The following is an 18,626-nucleotide window of genomic DNA, read 5'->3' as shown; positions in this document are numbered from 1 at the left end:
ATATATTTCATTTCCATATTAATGATTTGCCAGAGTAACTCCATTACAAACAGTTCTGCACATGGACAGAGACTGAATGCAGCAGGGGATTTTGGCATGAGCACTCACTCACAGACTGTCTGTCTATGAGGATGACAGATGCGCAGAGTGCCAAATGAGGGCCCATGGAAACTGGCACATGATGAAAGCACAAGCCATTTCTTTTTATATCAAAGCAGAATAGAGTGACAATAATGGCATCCTCAGCAGAATAGCTGTCTTGATTAGACATTCATAAAGGCGCGTGTAGCGCTGTTTCTAGTGCCATTTCAGTTCTGTAAGTAGGCTATTTCCCTTCACAGACTTCGATGGAAGAAAAGAGAGAGACGGAGAATCGAAAGCAATAGAAGCGAGTCGCTTTGACGTGTTGCGGAGAGAGAGAGAGAGAGAGAGAGAGAGAGAAATTCCTTTCTGGAATTCCCCCCGTGCGCAAATGCTCGAGGCGAGATTGTGTTCTTCATTAATGAGTAAATAATGTCATAAGATAAATTAAATAAAGTATTTTGGAATGTGTAGATATAAAATAAAATAAAAAATAAAAAATAATAATTTTATATCGCATTACAACAGTTGTAAAAAAATTAATTAATAGTGAGAAAGTTATATTTCAGACAAAAAGTGACTAACTCGTATATTTTTGTTCACCAGCGAAAACACTTTTTAAAACAGAAGCTAAAACATCAAACTTGGAAAGAAATGGAACAAACTGATCTAAAACAACGTAAAACTGGAGCGTAACCACTGAGATTCCGCTTTGTAGCTCTCGCATAGTCTGTTCTAATATTTATAGAATGTCTATAATCTATATTTTGTATATTCGTTGTATAATTTAAATGATGTGTGCTTTTTCCTTCCTTTTTTCAGTAACTCACTGTCAAGTGAAGGCTGTAGCTAAGACTATGTTGAGAAAAATCGAGTAGGTAATTAACAAATATATAAAGTCAATATATACAAAAATTATAATTCACTTCATAAAACAATGAATCATGATGAAATGTTACCCTCACCCACCATCTCTAAATGAATGAAGGTATTGACTAGCCTATCCACTCTTCTTGGTAGATAAAGCGGCGTGCCAAGCGCAAACAAAATCACAGAACCAATCAGAGACGAGAATCCATAGCATGTGATCGAACATGGCGGGATTACTAGAGTGGCATGAGTGGCTTCTGTTAGCGTGTTCTTTGTCGTTACTGTACTTGTAGCTGCTTGCAGTCCGCTTCAATAACATCACTCGCCGCTCTACTAGCGTGGCTTACCTCTAAGGTCAGCCAATTTTCCTGTGTTTCTCTCTGGATTGTGTCGACACTTCTTCTGACAACGTAAAGAATAAGGTAATAAACGTCGATAACGTCTGAAGGTGTCGTCTGTTTTTTCGAGAAGGTGACGTTTTGAGGATTTTTTTAATGTGAGAAATAGGTAACGTTACACAGCTAGATAACGGGTCTAAGCTACGCTGTTCTTTCGGCTGACGGTGTCGTTATATTTCAACACGAAATATCTTGAAAACAAGTATTTTGTAATCTAATATTGTTTTAATGAGGATTTCTGTCAACAGCTAACGTTATATCAAAATGTGTTTGTGTTTAAGTATTGAAAATCCTCAAGCTTTGTTGTTCTTGGGTTAACTTCTGTCCACTGTAATCTGATTATGATTCTCTTTTATACCAAATAAAGTTAACTTTTATACTTTAAGCTGGTATGAAAGCTTTCTAAAATATGTTGGTAGCTTTTTGTTGATTGTTAAAATGTTACATCTACACAAAAATTTGGTTGATCCAACTAATATGTTGGTTTTTAGTTTAAGTGATGTGTAAGTTAACATTTTACTTGCAGCAAATAACAAATGATATGAATACAAATATTCAAAAATATTCTGTATTTTTAGGACAACTTGAACCAGTTACTGTAGAAAATAATCACACTGGCTGTGTCTAACTAGACGACAACATTTTTCGTCATCATTTTCACCTGCAGTACTTTTAGCTGACTATGCAGCACACTAAGTTTTGAGACAGAACCACACAGTCTTGTTTTTAGGTTGTTATTCAGTTTAAAGACTTTCATAATCAGATGGAGTTCAACATGAGCCCACGCTTGACACAGTTTCAAACTGTTCTGTTTCATCTGTCTGTGGTATAAACAGAACTATAAAGAAGTATTTGATATCAAGGAAACAGTATTTTATTTTTTATTTTTTGCTTGTTTTGTTAAAAAAAACTGGCATATTGTTCACATTTGTTTATAAGAGGGGTCCCAAAGAATGGAAAAATACAAGGGAATTTTAAGGGCTTGGGAAAACTCATATAAGGTGATTAAATCTTAAAAGTTGTTGAAGTGTCTGATGTGAACTTAATTGTGTGTGTGTGTGTGTGTGTGTGTGTTTTTTTTTTTGCTCTGAAGCACTTAATTGAATAAATATTACTAAAATGTATAACCATACTATTGATGGCCACATCTGCTACTGAATAATAAAACAAAATCAATAAATAAAACAGCCAGTTGTGGCTTTATCTCACAACTCTGACATTTATTGCAATTATGCAATTGTAATTTTATATTTCATTATTCAGATTTTGAAAATTTGTAAATATTAGTCAGATTTTTTTATTTGTTTACAGTATGAGATAATTTTATGCAGTAGAAGATCGTGGTTTGGCTGTGATGGAAAGACTTTTGACTATCTCCCGATTGTAAACTGAATTGGCCACACAACAGGCTGTGACATTCTGGAAGGGGGCGTTATGTAAGACTTGAGCAAAGGTAATTTAGTTGTGTAAACACTGGACACCTAGAGTCCTTTGGCTTCATATGCATCCAAGTGGGTCCCAAGAAAGAGACTGTAGTAAAACAGGCAATAACAAATTGCAGAAGTACAGTGGCTTCTAACACACGTCATGTTCTCAATCTTTTCTCATCTGTCTTGTTAATCTGATTGTATCAGTTTTTTCTCCTTATCTTGATGTTGCGTTGTTTATATGGGGCAAAAACCTTCTCTGCATTCTTGCTTATGTGTTAATCTTTCCTGGGAACTTAATTTTGAATCACACATTTATACAGAAGTGAAAATGTCGTGATTAAAACATGATTAAGGGGTCTGGTTGGTAGCCATTGATTGTCCATCGCATATGTATCAATATCAAGAGAAGCTTCAGTGAGATTAAAATTTATTGAGTGACTCTTTGTTCTGTTTGCTTTGCAGAAACAGCATGGAGGAAGAGGAGCACTTTGTGAACATAGACTTGAACGATGACAACATCTGCAGCATCTGTAAACTAGAGACGGACACAGGAACGCTTTCCTTCTGCCATGTGTGCTTTGAACTGAGCATAGAGGGTAAGAATTTGTATTATTATTTTTTTTATCAGGTAAAAGCATTTGAATGTCCTCAGCTTGCCAGTTCTGGGTCAGATTATGCTAATAATAAATGAGTAAAACCTCTTTCTCCATCCTCTCATCCGTATCCCCCTCATTCATTTATTAGCAAGCACTCTGTTCCTCCGCTTCATGTGATGCTGAAAAAATTAAGTGGAGCTTTTGAAGTGCCACTTTGGCATCTAATTAACATTCAGCTTATTAAGGGTAGACTAAAGTTTCCTGAGGGGCCTCACTGGATCTGCTCTTTTGTTCTCTGTCAAATTATTATTATTATTATTATTTTTTGCACTGAACCTTCCCCAAAAAAGCACTTAATATTTCAAATGGTTTTATATCGTCATGGCAGAAAGTAGGCATCTAGGGCGTAAAGAAATTTCTCTGGAATCGCATGCCTTTTTTTTTTTTTTTTTTTTTTTTTGTGGCATTAGTTTCAGTTACGTGTTTTTCAGGTTTCAGAGTTTGGAAGGAATGGCTAAACAAATGGGGATTCTGAGGTTAATTAGAACGTAAAATCTAATTTTGTTCATATATATATATATATATATATATATATATATATATATATATATATATATATATATATATATATTAGGTACTATATAGGTAGTATATTGTCCCTCCCCCCCCAATATAGGTTAGTATTGGCTTTATAATTGTGCAACTTAAAGGGTTACTCCACCCCAAAATGAAAATTTTGTCATTAATCTCTTACCCCCATGTCGCTCCAAACCCTTGAAAGCTTTGTTCCTCTTCAGAACACAATTTAAGATATTTTGAATGAAAACCGGGAGGCTTGTGACTGTCCTATAGACTGCCAAGTAAATTAACTGTCAAGGTCCAGAAAAGTATGAAAGACATTGTCAGAATACTCCTGCCCTCAGTGGTTTAACCGTAACATTATGAAGCGACAAAAATACTTTTTGTACTTGAAGAAAAGAAAAATAACGACTCTGGAAATAACGACGGATAAAGTTTCCCAGGTGGAATGCTTAAAGGGATATGGTGATGGAAAAAAAATATAACATGAGAGGAAAGTTATATGTCAATGCTTTCGTTTTCATTCGCAAAACCTTTTCCATTTCCCTGAGAAATTTTGCATTCACTCACAAAACATTTATACTACTACTATAACTATGCATTTATCAGACGCTTTTATCCAAAGCGACTTACAGTGCATTTAACTTTTTTTTTTTTTAACCAGTATGTGTGTTCCCTGGGAATTGAACCCACAACATTTTGCGCTGCTAACGCAATGCTCTACCACTAAGCCACAGGAACACAAAAGCTTTGAAATATATTCTCTCCATCCACCTATTATTAATTTTTCCTCTTCTCATGTTTTTTGTCCCTCATTACCATGATTCTTTAGGGACCCCTTAGAATAATTTATAATAACATTGTTATTATATGTAATTATTAGCATCAAAGTATTGATTATCCATTTTTTCATACTATGCATGTCATGATTCCTAAATTCCCTTTTTGAATTTAAACAAATTCATTTAAATTCTTTTTAGAAAATATGACGCTTATTAGTCCTAGGTATTGGCCCGAATTTTAATATCAGTGCATCTGTATATGTGGATTTAATGTCTAGCATTGATTGTGTTACGTCCTGCCAGTAAAGGCCTGTGTGTTCATTCTGTGGTTGTGTCGGGTCAATGGCCAATCTAGGTCAGGTTATCAAAGCGCGACTGGTGGATTCTGTTAAATACTGGGAAACTATATATGTAAACCTCTGCATTTGTAATGTCAGATTCTGTCTGCTGGAAGCCTTGATGAATTGTGTAGCACAGTTTAGTGTACTAGCATTGTCTTCCAAGGATGTCACATGACACTAGAAAAACAAACATTATTTTTTCTGTACCTCACTTCCTCTATTGATTCTGTTTATTTATGCATTCCTCTACCTTGACCTTCAAAAGCAAAGCTGAATTTTCAACAGCACGGTCTGGATGGTCTCAGAAATTAGGGATCATTCAGCCAGACTCTCTTTTTTTGCAAATGCATTTTTATCGATTTATCTGTGACAAGCATACTCTCAGTTTATGAAGTGTCTGGACTTGAGCTGGAGAAGAAAGCATCTGTGACTCCGGCGAAGAGCTGAGTCCGCTCACAAATTAGACACACTGAATATTCATGCCTGTGATAGAAGGTTGCCGCTGTTGAATATTTAACAGAAGAGCGCATGAGAGGTCTGGCCAGGCAGCCCACAGTCGCTCAGCCAGCTGTATGTCACAAGTGATTCACCACAGCACTCGGCCTGATCGCCGGGGTGTTGCACAACAGCACTTGTGGCCCGTGAGGGTGCATTGACAAGCCTGTGGCCGCGCAGCACTCGCTCACAGGTCTTCTCCTGCTGATTGGCTGTTGGCCACCGAGATACACTCTCTTCCCACTAACAATACACTCCAATGTTCTCGGCGTGGGTAAACGAGAACAAGCTGACTGTGCATGTTAAGACCTGAATGCTCTTTTGCCCACACCTGCATACCCTTCATAAGTCAAACTAGTTCCATTTGTCACATCCAGTTTTCTTTAACAGCCGAACTGATGATATATGAGGTCTTTTGGTCCTAATGTTTTGTGGTTGTTGTAGAATAGGATTTTTTTTTAATCATATGTCGCCCATGCTAGGCAGTTCTGCTTTTCTGTTTCCTCAAAACAGTATCTTCAATCACACACACAGAGAGAGAGAGATAGGACGACAGAGGCTGTAATGTCTGTGTATGCGTGTTGAGAACACACAGGAAGTCACTTGCCGGGTTAAATATGTCCTCCTACACTCAAAGAAGCAGAGAGAAATATTAAAAGAAAAGCACACTCAAAAGGATAGAATGGGGCAGACTGCATTACACAGAAAACACCCTGAGTTTTCTTCTTGGGAGCTTATACAAGGGTCTGGTGTTCTTTGAAAATTGATGCCTGTATTGCTGCAATTTTTTCTTATGTAAAAAATAACTGCTTCAGCCAGTTACTTATTTTAACAACACTTTGATGCATGCTGTCTGGAGCTGATGGAATAGCTTGGGAAATGTTTCATTGGGGTTTGACTTCTGAATGTCAGTTGCTTGCTTTGAATTATAGTGACAGTTAGGTGGTTTATTGCATGATATGGAGTGTTCCTCGTGTCTGATTTAGTTTTAGAGTTAGGCCTATATTATGTTTTATTTCACAGTTGTTGAAAGTTCTGGTTGGAAGGGTTAGACTAATACATTTTTTACGTTTTCATGGTCTGATATGTGCATTCACTACTTTTCAAAAGCTTGGGGTCTGTGGGAAATATTTTTCAAAGTATTCTTTTAAAGGCTGCATTTATTTGATTCAAATGTACTTTTACAATTTAAATGAACTCTTTTCTATTTTAATATGTTTAAATGTAATTTATTCCAGTGATGGCAAAGCTGAGTTTTCAGCATCATTACTCCGGTTTTCAGTGGCACGTGATCCTACAGAAATCATTCAGATGTGCTGATTAGGTACTTAAACATTTCCTATTATCATTTCAGAATTGTTTGATGAATAGGAAGTTCAAAAGAACAGAGAGAACATTTATTTTAAGTATAATATTGGTTTACTGTCATTTGTCCTTGCTGAATAAAAGTATTAATTTCCTCCCAAAAAAAAACTAACAAACAGCAAAAATTCTTACAGCGTCGAAATTTTGGCTTGTACATTTGGGAAGCTTTGGCTCTGGCAGATGCAGACCTGGCAAGAGAAGTATTATAGAATATCAATTCTAGTGGCTAGTGTGTTCTGCTAGGGTATTGCATACTGGGCAAGTCAAACCCAAAATCCCAAGTCTCTGATATTCTTGTCCCTCATTATATCTCTGTTCCAACCATTAATTAGAGTCTAAGGGATTTGTTGTACTTTCCAGGTCTGATGTCAGATTGTGTAGCCAAGCAATGAATCATCTCTCCTCAACAAGCTGTATGATTTAGGAATTTATTATTTTAGTTTTTGTGTTTTCAAGGCCATTCCTCCATTGTGTTAGACTCTGCTCTCTAGGTTTGTGACATTGAACAAAAATTTCCCACCGGTTAATCAACATATGACAACACTGGTAATACCAGTATCACCGCGGGGGCAGGGGTGTTCCCTCTTTTCCTTGCTTTCCTTTGCTTTTAAATAGCTTGTGAAAGCGCCGTGCCATTTTACTTTCACTTTTGAATTCGTGGCAGTTCGGTGTCAATTGCTTGAATGCAACAAATACAACGTCAAACTCACTTTAACCTATATATAAAACATATTTTGTTAACAAAACAAATAAAAATACGCCATGCTATAGGGCATGCTATGCCTAATAGAAAATAACAAATAACTTGCCTAAAGTTTAAATAGCCTATTTCCAGTTTCGTACACCTAAGTAAACGTATAATAAATAACCAAATAAATAAGAAACGTAGAACGTTTATTAACAAAACGAGTAAGAAAGCTTGGAGGCACGGCGTACACCTTGATGTCAAATAAAATAAATAAATTTCACAAAGGTTAAATAAAGTAAAAATCCGCAAACAATGTGTAACCAATTAAATAAGAAGCTAATTTTTTTTTTAAAACTTCCAAAATCACGTAAGATAAACAGCAAAATTAAACAGGCTTTTCAAAATCCAAAATAATGCCAAACAGATGCTTTTGCATTTCATTTAGAAACTAAATCATCCGCCGTCGTCTTGTCTCACCTCACTCTTCTTGTCAGTCATCTCGACTCACTGGATAATTGTAATCTGATCTGTGATGGCAAAACACTAAATTATAAAATGATGGTGGGGGTCGTCGCCGCGGTGGGCAAGTGATGTAACCAGTGTTGCAGCTTAACACCAGCAACACTGTCAGCACCGTCTATCGCAGCAAACCTACTGCCCACTCTTCTTTTCCACTGGCCCTGAAAGACCTTGATGACTGGCTGGTTCCTTGTTTCGCCAAGCACACTTACGCACGACTAAGTTTCCCCGCAGCAGACACAGGCCCTCTCTCATCCTCTTATGTAAGAGCAGTGGAATGAGCTTGCGTACATCAGCCGAGTGAATGGTTGGATAACTGAGTATTCCAGACAATGAGAGTGCAGCACGAATACAACGCTGAACCTCAATGTGCTGAATCAGAATGTACTTGTGTGCTCGAGGTCCTCTTTAAAAAAAATTATTTTTAAATTTTTACATTTTACATTTTTTTGGTGCTCACATTTGTTTATTTTGACTGATGGATTTAATATAGTGCACTAGTGTGACCTTATGACCCTGATGGTGCAAAGCTCTCTTATAATCAGTGAATGCAGTCTGCATGGTAGATGAGAGCAGATTTGCTGACTGCGCTTCCTTGCCCAGCGAGCTTTCCATTTCAGTAATGCTTCTCCATGCTCCAGAGTAATCGGATGCTTTCAGCAATATTTCTGTCCTTTGAAATGGAAGCATTAGGGAAAACACATCCCCATAGGTAATGTAGGGTTTCAGTATTATGCTGTATTACATTCGTAAATTGCCTCACAGCAGGTTTATTCCAGGATATGCACACGGGAGATGTTTTGGACTGCTCTTGTTTGCATGCTGGCTGGTCTACTTTCTTAAAATAATTTATCAATGTAAAGTTCACTATTGAACTCAACCTTTGTGTTCTTTATTTTTTTAATGAAAGTAAATGCTGTACATTGTAATGCCTTTAGCTGTCTCTGGTTTGGATGCTTGGACAGGCCTGTACGCAGGGCCATATACATTAGTTTTTCCCAAATTCACTGTTTTCTGTTTTCATTTTTCTAGATGCCATTTTAATGGATTTAAAATTCTTCATTTTTTTTTAAGTTGCAAGTGTAGAGTCCTATGAAATGCATTTCATTTTTTTCAAAATTCAGTGTTTATTAGCATCCGTTTTTTTTTTTTTTTTGAGTTCTGTGTTGTATGATTTATTATAAATTAATTATCTAAAATGGTGGAAATCAAAATAATATTTTAAAGTGAAATGAAAATGTATTTGTTTATGTTTTGGCAAACAAAGTGCTTTTAGTGTATTCTATATTCTGTCAAAATTTCGTCAAGTTTAACTGAACATTTATTTTGACAGGTTGTTGTGAAGACCTGTGAGTTTCTGTGTGTGTGTGATATGAATTTTTTTTTTATCATGAAATGGTGAAATGCTTGTGAAGTGACTCTCAGAGCAGCTCTGGAGGTGAACTTTATGTCCTCATGTTTTTTGCATCCTAGAAATCATGAGGCCCTACTTTTATGGTTCTGCTTGAGCCTGCAAGAGCATTTTAATCCAAATCCAAGGGATAGGATTTACTCCAGTCTGATCAGTAGTGGTTGATTGCTTCTGTAGGAGTGGGTTAATATATGGACCGTTATATTTATTCAGCTGTGGGTGCACGTGAAGCCACAATGTCAATCAGTGCAGCTGTTGTTGACTGCGCTCTAGTTTTAACCATGAGGTGCTGTTTTGGGCACAGCAGTCCTACTATTACCACACGTCCCCATTCCCAGCATACACCATCTGACACACTGAAATGTGTCAAGGATCCAGTGTCCTTACTTCATGTAAGGAAGCAGAAAGCAGAAGCAGCCCAGATGGGTTTGAAGCATGAGACTGGAAGAACAGGCTGAATCATTTCATTTGAAGAATTGAAACGTTTCTCATTAAATGACCATCAAATTGAGAACACATTATTATCCTTTTAAACACTGAACAAAGTGTATGGTGATTTGTACATGATGTACATCTCAATAAAATGCTCTCGATTAGTTTCAAGGCTGTTTATGACGTAATTGAATTTTCTGTTTTTCTAAAGTGGGTAATAACACGGAGAAGAATGATGATTTAATGGAGCAATGAAAAGGCAAATGACATAGATTGCACTTGATAAGATTACCGTTTCCATGACAGCTACCTCCACTTTCGCTCATGGCACATCGGCTAATCTCTGTGGTGCTGTTTTCACCACAGTAGTAGTTACACGGATTACAAGGCTTCTTTTCTTGTCTCTTGTCTCAGTCTCCGTTCTTGTCATTCGTACCGAGAGCCACTTGTTGAGGCCAGATTGTTACACAAGCACCATTATTTCATCACTACATGGTTTGATTCAGAGCAGTTCTTCCTCTGTCTGCTTTCAGACATCAACTAGATATGGAAATTAGTTATTTGCAAGGTCACACAGATTTTTTTTTTTTTTTTTTTGAGGCGAATATCACAATTTTGCTTCCCCTAGCAAAAGTGTTTATGATAGTTTATACTATACATTATTATTATTATTACAATTATATTTTTCTCAAATTATCTAACCTAAACAAAATAATTTATATATATATATATATATATATATATATATTATATATATATATATATATATATATATATATATATATATATATATATATATATATATATATATAAATTATACATTTTATTTAATTTAATATGAAATTTCTTGTTGGCATCGTGATACATCCCTCCATACCCCTGCAATCTGCCGCATCCCAATATCGTGTTCAGAAAGAAAATGACGTGTACTACGGAAACCTTTAAGGGCATAAATATGAGACGGCAGGACAATATAAATTTAGATCCTTTCTCTCGCAGTTTTCTCATTGGATAATTATACTTTATATAAAATTGCGGGCATCAACAAGGAGCCGCTATTATGTCTGGCATTGAAACTGGCTTTTGAATGCACAATCGCTTGCTAGATTCACGTTTACTTTCAGCATTCGCAATCGCATGTATTCTGTTTATGGAGCGGCTGATGTTTGTCAGTGGTGCTCAGGATCTGTAAATCATTCGCATCATAATCAAATCATCTTTCCTTACTCTGTTTATGTGGCAATGTAACAGGCAACCGTTAGCAATCGTTGTTTTCCATGCCTTTCTGAATACGGATTCATGCTCTGGCACACCCCCTAATTCCCCCACCGCCCATGAAGAAGAATTTTCCCCGATTTTGCGTTTGCTTGGCTCATTGTATCCCACAGTAGTGATTTGATTTCTTGGTTTTATTGGCTAATGGTAATCCTCGGAGACATTGCATTGAGAAAAGTGTACCGGTAGTTAAAATGCTCCCGAGCTCCTTGTGCACACATTCACTGTCAGACACAGATTTGTGTGTATGTGCTGTTCTAACCTTCAGTACCTCTATTTATAATCGCACTCTACAGTGCTCTTTCCTGTTATTCAGACTTTGCTGTGAAGTGCAGGAAATTGGTTTATCGTGACAGGTGAATGAATTTGGCTTTTGCCTTCTCTCAGCTGTGAGCTGCTTTGGTTAAGAAAAGCACTGTGAGTCAAGCCTAAGCAGAGACCCAAAGTTGAGTTTAGTGGTACATTGCATGCAGAGGTTACTGGAAATAAACTATGTAATATGTGGTAAGGGCTTCTCAGTTTACAATAACCTTGAATCTGTTTGAAAGAAATTGAAGCCGCCAGTGATGACTATTCCGCTGTTCAATGCTGCTTCATATGGTGTGTTCTTAAAGGGAAAGTTCATTTTCTCACCCTCATGTCATTCCAAACTTCAGTGACTTTCTTTGGAACACATGACAGGTAAACACTATACAATAAAAGTCAGTAACTCCAAAACTACACTTAACCTCATTGACTTCCATTGTATGGACACAAACATTTTTGAAAATGTTGTTTATTTATTTTTATTGACTTTCTGGACTGAATCAAGTCAGTGAGGTGAACTCTGGAACCATATCAGTGTGATTTGTGAACAGATCATTCAGAGTGGCTTTGTACTGAATGAAGTGATTCATTAAATTCAATTTGGCTTTTTTAAAAGATTAAATTAAATGATTCACTGAATAGATCAGACTCATCAGAATCATTTGTTCATGAATTGGACATTATTGCTGAATACCGTTCAAAAATTTGGGGTCAGTAATTTGACTTTCTTTTTTTAATTTGAATTTTTTTCAGCAAGCATTTGTTAAATTGATAGAAAGTGATAGTAAAGACTTATATTTTGAATAAATGGATGTTCTTTTTGACTTTCTGTTCATCCAATAATCCTGAAAAAAGTATCACAGGTTCCAAAAAAACCAGCACAACGGATTCCATCATTGATAGTGTTGTCAAATGATTAATCGCATCCAAAATAAAGGTTTTTATTTACATAATAGATATATAGTATATAGATACATAGTATATATATAGTTCAAAATAGTATATATTTTGAAAATATTTGTATATTGATATTTATATTGTAAATATATAAAAGTTCAAATTTTCTTGTATATACATATTACACAGTACACACACATACTATGTAGACAAACTTATTTTGAATGCAATTAATCATTATCGACAGCTGAATTGATAATAAATCAATATATTAGAATGGTTTCTGCAGAATCATGTTTCTCTGAAGACTGCAGTAAAGGCTGATAAATTTATCTTTGCATCACAAAAATAATTTATATTTTAAAATATATAAAAATAGGAAACTTATTTTAAATTGCAATAATATTTCACAATTTTAGTTTAGTTTTTTTTTTTTTTTTTTTTTTTTAATTAATGCAACCTTGATGAGCATAAGAAATGTAAAAAAAAAACAAAAAATCATTTAATGGCAGTGTATGTACAAAAAAGTAAACAAATTACAAGCAATAGTACAAGTAAAAACTAAAATAAAGATGCAAATTAAATTAATAGGACTTTAAGGACAGTCCTTAATGCCGAATTCTGATTTGTGTCCCATTGAAGAAAGTAAAATTTGGAACAACAGGAGAAATAAATAATGCCATAAATAATAGCAGAATTTTCAGTTTTCTCTCTCTCTGTCTCTCTCTCTCTCTCTCTCTCTCTCTGATCCTTGCTGCTGTGTGGCATGATTAGAACTCAAAACATGTTTGAACAAATCTGAGCTCCGATATAAATGGCACATCCTAATGCAAAACCAACACACAAAGGCACCCAGCAGCCCTCGTTCTGTGCCTGCGCGTTTTATTTGTTCTTGGCCTAGTTTGAGTTCCAGGCAGAGATGTTTTTAATCTGCTCGACAAGGACCCAAAACAGGAAGTGATGTTTTCATGTGCCGAGTCGCTCAGAGATGGAGGGATTTTATAGTTGCAGCTGTTCAAAGCTTGTCAGAGTTTAGTTTCTCAGTGTTGTCAGGGGTTGAAGGACTAATTAAGAATGGAACGCTGAATACATTTGTAAGGGTTAAGATGGGTCAATCATGTCATATACTACCATTTTTGATAATTTTAGCATTTAAAAGTACATTTTATACATTTATTGCATGTAAAATGTATATTGTAAAGGCACATTTTTTTTAATTGTGGTTGTACGGAGCCATTAATAACACATGCCTTCACACACAAATAATCACATTTTTAATCATACAAACCATTTCACTCTTCATGGTCTCTGTAGTCATATGTTATACCACTTGCATCTTGACCTTTGACCTTTTATTGCATTTGATGGCATTTTTACTATGTTGTGCTCATAACAGTGAATTACAAATATCCTCCTTTGTGTTTTATACCAGGTGTATCCAGTGCCACCCTGCTGCACTCCAAATCTTTACGTGGACATAGAGACTGCTTCGAAAAGTACCATCTCATCGCCAACCAAAAGCTCTCCCACGCCAAGTCCTCCCACAGCGCGTACGAGGGCGTGAAGCGGGCTCTGAGCCAGCGAATCAACCGCATGATACAGTATGCCCAGAACAAAGACTCCATAACTGCTGAGACACCCGGGCGCTGGGGGGCCAAACAGATTCTGTGTCACACTCAGCAGGGCGGCAGGAAACTCGTGCCCCAGTCCGATGCCCAGGTTCCCCGTTACGCCCCACGGTGGGCGGAAGAGGCGATGATGGTGGAGTCAGAGTATGGGAAAACCATGCTGGACTGTCACTCTGCTGAGGAGCTCGGTCTCGGCCTGCTGCAGGGATCACGCCAGGCACTGTGGGCTGGAGAGAGACACCACCCACGAGAACCGAACCGAGAGCAGAGAGACACAGCCAGACAGAGAAGACACAGTCGAGAAGAGCGTGAGTATTCATCATATACATTAGCACTCAAAAATATAGGGTCAGTGTGTTGGGTTTTTTTTCTTTAAAGAAATTTAATGTTTTAATCATTAAAATGATTAAAAGTGACAGTAACGACACTGTTACAAAAGATTTTTATTTCAGCTTTCTTCATAGAATCTTGAAAATCAGTGTTTCTTCAAAAATACAAAGCGACACAACTGTTTTTAAGATTAATGATATTAATAATGTTTCTTGAGCACTAAATAGTATATTAGATTGATTTCTGATGGATCGATGTGACACTGAAGATTTTGTTGGGATTATAAATGAAGCCACATTTTGAATGGTTTTGGGCTCTGTTGAAATCTCACAGTAGCACCTTAGACAAAGTGAAGAACGGAAATCGATATCCTCACCATTAGAGTTTTATCTGGTGCTCTGCATCTCTGTATCTTTCCCGTCAATATAGTCCACAAAGCACCAATAAAAGGGTGAGGTCAATCCAGACTTTGATTTCTCTCCTCGTTCTTCAGTGTCTGTGTCCTTGTCTCACCCAGTGAAATGGCTTCTGTTAGAAACCGATATGTCATCAGGGTCACGCCATGTGCCGTTCTGAGAATAATGCATCTCAAGGACCGTTATGAAGGCATCTGCTTTCAGCTGTGAAAGGAGATACGTTTGTCAGTTTTCACTTTATTGGAAAGGCTAGCGAGAGAATGATTTTCATAGCCACTTTATGACAGTCTTTCTCTTTCAGTGGTGAGGATGAGTGTGGAGGAGCTTCGGCAGCTGAACGAGCAGCTACTGCTACAGATACAAAGTGAGTCTCTTCTTTAAACTTAAAAGGATATTTCACCCAAAAATAAGAAAATATGACCGTTTTCTGTTTTAGGTGAACTATTCCTTCGAGCCCAAACACATTCTGGAGCGAAAAGTCACTCGATATTGATAATGAATGAAACTTGCGTGTGTGTGTGTTTGTGTGTGTGTGTGTGTGTGTGCGCGCGCTCTTGTTTTTGTGACATATCAGGACACAACTCTGTATAATGACATGGGTATGACACAGGTATTACAAGGAGAGGGTGACTAATGATGGCATAACCCATGTCCCCATTTTTCAAAACGCTTCTAAATCATACAGAATGAGGTTTTTTTTTTGAGAGAGTAAAACTGCACAAAGTTTCCTGTGAGTGTTAGGGTTAGGGGTAGGGTTGGTAAATGGCGATAGAATATACAGTTTGTACAGTATAAAAACCATTACGCCTATTTCACGAAAAAAAAAAACGTGTGCGTGTGTGTATGTGTGTTTTGTGATGTACCCTATTTCCTTTGACAAATTTGGAATATAGTGACCAAAAATGATTCTTAATCTCATTAAAGCTACAGAAAAGCTTTCTGCTGGCCCAGTTTGCACTTACCCTGCCAACATTTTATTTGGGCCTTCAAACCATGAACGAATGAAATTGACTAATTTTAACATTTAGTTTAATTTCAGTTTGAAATATTTATTTGTATTTGCGTTTTATGGATACATTTTATTATTTACTTATAAACGTCCTTATTTACAGTATTTGATCATTTGTATATTTGTCTTTTTGTTTGTTTTTTTACAACATTTTACAACTTGTATTTCAGTGTATGTTACATTTTCATTTATATAATTTTCTTATTTTAGTTTTAAGTTATCTAATTTAATATAAATTAATTAAATAATTTTTTTTCTTTTTTTTTTGGTTATTTAACATTTTCTTCACAAAGCTCATTTTCAGTAATTTTATACAAGATAATCCATATATTCATTAACTTTTTCTGGAATAAAAGGGTCTACATGGTAAAAAAAAAAAAAAAAGATTGGTGTGTAATTTTCATCCCAATCTTACTGATGCCAACAAGTCTTGAAACGTCAATAAAACCTACATCCATATCATCCAGTTTAAAAAGACTTTTTGCAGCCAAATGGCACAGAAAACCAAATGTTTACGTTTATGATGCATGAACGTGCATGTACATTATCAAAATGTAAGATATAGGGAAATCAACAGATCTACTCTTTGGCCATACTTATGTTGTGCCTCTCTTATGTAGGTTATCATTATTCTTGTATACTAACACACAGACTCTGTATTTGTCCCTCAGATGTGTTTGAGGAGCTGTCTGTAGCTGTGCAGGAGAAGGACTCTCTTTCTTCAGAGCTTCATGTTCGGCACATAGCCATCGAGCAACTCTTTAAAAACTGTGCCAAGCTGCCGTGGCTCCAGATCGGCCGAGCGGGGGTCAAAGCTAGCAACAACCCAGTGGAATGAGCGCTTGTTTGGGAAAGACCAGAAAGAAATCTTCTTCAGCTTCAAGCAGACTCTCATGGACGCTTAAGTGGACCGGAAATGCACAACACTGTGCTAATGAGGTTTAAAGTTGCCTCGCTCTAAAAAGTGGCGTCCGAATTTTCAGCAAAAACTGGACTTTGAAAGCAAAAGTGTCTGAAAGTGTTTCAATGCAGAATGAGGTGTTTATGAAACCATACGAACACTCGTGGTTCCATTCATACATGTTAGTTTTTATCTTCATATCACTGTTTACTCTGGGTGAGTCTGGCGCTGTTCCTCCTGCACGTTCAGGCTTGCTGATTGGCTGTGGTGTTGCTGTGGTAACTGTTGCTTAGTTAACAGTTTCCCCTCCCTCTGCTCATTGCAGTGGAACTTGTTCATGATGATAGCTGTTCCATTACTCCAAGCAGCCACATTTCTCCTGTTGTGCTGAAGTTCAGCATAAGCGCTTTAGTGAAAGTTTACATTTCTTTTGTTGTTGCACTCTTAAAACTGTTCTGACATTTCATAGGTGCTTCTTCCCCATCACAATGTTTCACAGGTTATGATTAAGAACGGATGTGAAAGTTTTTAGATGGTATAGATTGGTCTTTCACAAATGTTAAGCACAGGCCTAACTTTGATTTAGGCTTAACTCGGTGCTGGGATTAATGTTGGAGATATAAGAATGCTCAACCAAAGCCTTTGTTACCTCATGGTAACGATTCAGTATTTATTTTGTTAGGACAATTATTTGCGTGTTACAAATATTTAAAATTGAATGAGCTTTTTTTAATGTGTGGTTTTCTCTTCTGTAGTGTGCAGAGGCTTTTTTCCTTGTGCTGTTACAGGTTTCTTGTATTTCGGGTCAATGCATAAATTGAAAGAATAGTCAGGGCGAAGTGAGTTTTACCCAGCTGCCTTTGATTTGAGATCAGACTGTGTTGCCATCTGGTGGACATTCAGAGAATCCCGTCCACCTGCTGCCCTGATGTCTGCATGGTTAAGTGTAATTTCTCTAGAAGAATCTTTAAAAAAAGAAAATTTTAAGAAATCAGCTAGGACTTCTCAATTCTGTTCTCTTTATAAGAGATACTTATTCGACTGACCCCTCTGGGGTTTCTAAGAGTGTTTTATTTTATATGAGTGTATTTTGTCATTTGTAATGCTCTGAAAGATCAAGTCAGCAGACTAGTAATAATGGTTAAATTCTGGAAAAGAAGCAATATGTGTCTGACGTTTTGTTTGCTTTCTTGTGAAACGTTTGAATCTTTCGTTTATGGTTCATTCTGTGATTTGACATACAGAAGGTTGGAGTTACTGAAATAATGAAGCACACTTCCCAAATGTTTGTTTGCTGTGGAAATACTGAATGAGTTGGATGAGTTTCATGTTTGTTTTGACTGTGGTTGTAGATGTAGACCGTGTGTTCAAATGTTAACTTGATTATGCTGGTGTCATTGATGTCTTATTCATTTTCTCTTATGTTTATTCATTGCTTGTCTTATTATTTTCCTTTTTAATTTTTTAATTGTGTTGTGACATTCAAGTGGTTTATGCAATACTGTTTGTTAGTGGATCTTCCCATCAGTTTAGAAGATTTCTGAATGCTTTTGTTTGGAGTGATGTGCACATTTTTCTTTTTAGGGAATGATTTAATAAAAGTATTTTTCCTAAAACTCTGTATGATTCTTTTCATTTTCTGGTTCACCAGTAGCTTATCAGATTGTAAAAAAAAACGTTTTGAAGTGATTATCTAATCTTAATAATAATAATAATTGCTCTTGTCTCCATTATAAATAACTTGCTACACAATTATGCATTAACTATGAGGTTACGTTTAGTGTTTGGTGTCGGATTGTACATAATTTACTGTTATGACCGTAGTAAGTACTAGTAACGTGTAACTCACCTTAAAAAGTGTTACTAGATCAGTACAA

At 36.4% G+C, this 18,626-nt stretch overlaps 1 protein-coding gene across 2 annotated transcripts; it reads left to right on the top strand.

The window, feature by feature from the left end:
* Nucleotides 1–1,213: 1,213 nt before the first annotated feature.
* LOC113110047 (protein EURL homolog) lies at nucleotides 1,214–18,361 on the top strand. Of its 2 annotated transcripts, none has more exons than XM_026274046.1 (5): nucleotides 1,214–1,373; nucleotides 3,242–3,375; nucleotides 13,898–14,401; nucleotides 15,141–15,203; nucleotides 16,520–18,361. In XM_026274046.1, exons 2-5 carry the CDS (start codon nucleotides 3,249–3,251, stop codon nucleotides 16,684–16,686), a joined length of 861 nt encoding a protein of 286 aa, XP_026129831.1. In that variant the 5' UTR covers nucleotides 1,214–1,373; nucleotides 3,242–3,248; the 3' UTR covers nucleotides 16,687–18,361. The 2 variants fall into 2 exon arrangements, with proteins under 2 accessions (XP_026129831.1, XP_026129832.1); XM_026274047.1 differs by lacking the exon at nucleotides 1,214–1,373 and adding an exon at nucleotides 2,671–2,802.
* The last annotated feature ends 265 nt before the right edge of the window (nucleotides 18,362–18,626 follow it).

The sequence above is a fragment of the Carassius auratus genome, chromosome 10, assembly GCF_003368295.1.
Source record: "Carassius auratus strain Wakin chromosome 10, ASM336829v1, whole genome shotgun sequence".
Classification (NCBI taxonomy): domain Eukaryota; kingdom Metazoa; phylum Chordata; class Actinopteri; order Cypriniformes; family Cyprinidae; genus Carassius; species Carassius auratus.
The sequence above is the reverse complement of the archived record's forward strand: the minus strand, read 5'-3'. Positions and strand labels throughout refer to the sequence as shown.

What these genes read in the sequence shown, in the direction of transcription:
- LOC113110047 (XM_026274046.1), top strand. Translation starts at nt 3,249, where the DNA reads ATGGAGGAAGAGGAGCACTTTGTGAACATAGACTTGAACGATGACAAC. An exon ending in AAGACACAGTCGAGAAGAGC is followed by an intron (nt 14,402 to 15,140) that starts GTGAGTATTCAT and finishes TTTCTCTTTCAG; the next exon opens with TGGTGAGGATGAGTGTGGAG. An exon ending in GCTACTGCTACAGATACAAA is followed by an intron (nt 15,204 to 16,519) that starts GTGAGTCTCTTC and finishes TTTGTCCCTCAG; the next exon opens with ATGTGTTTGAGGAGCTGTCT.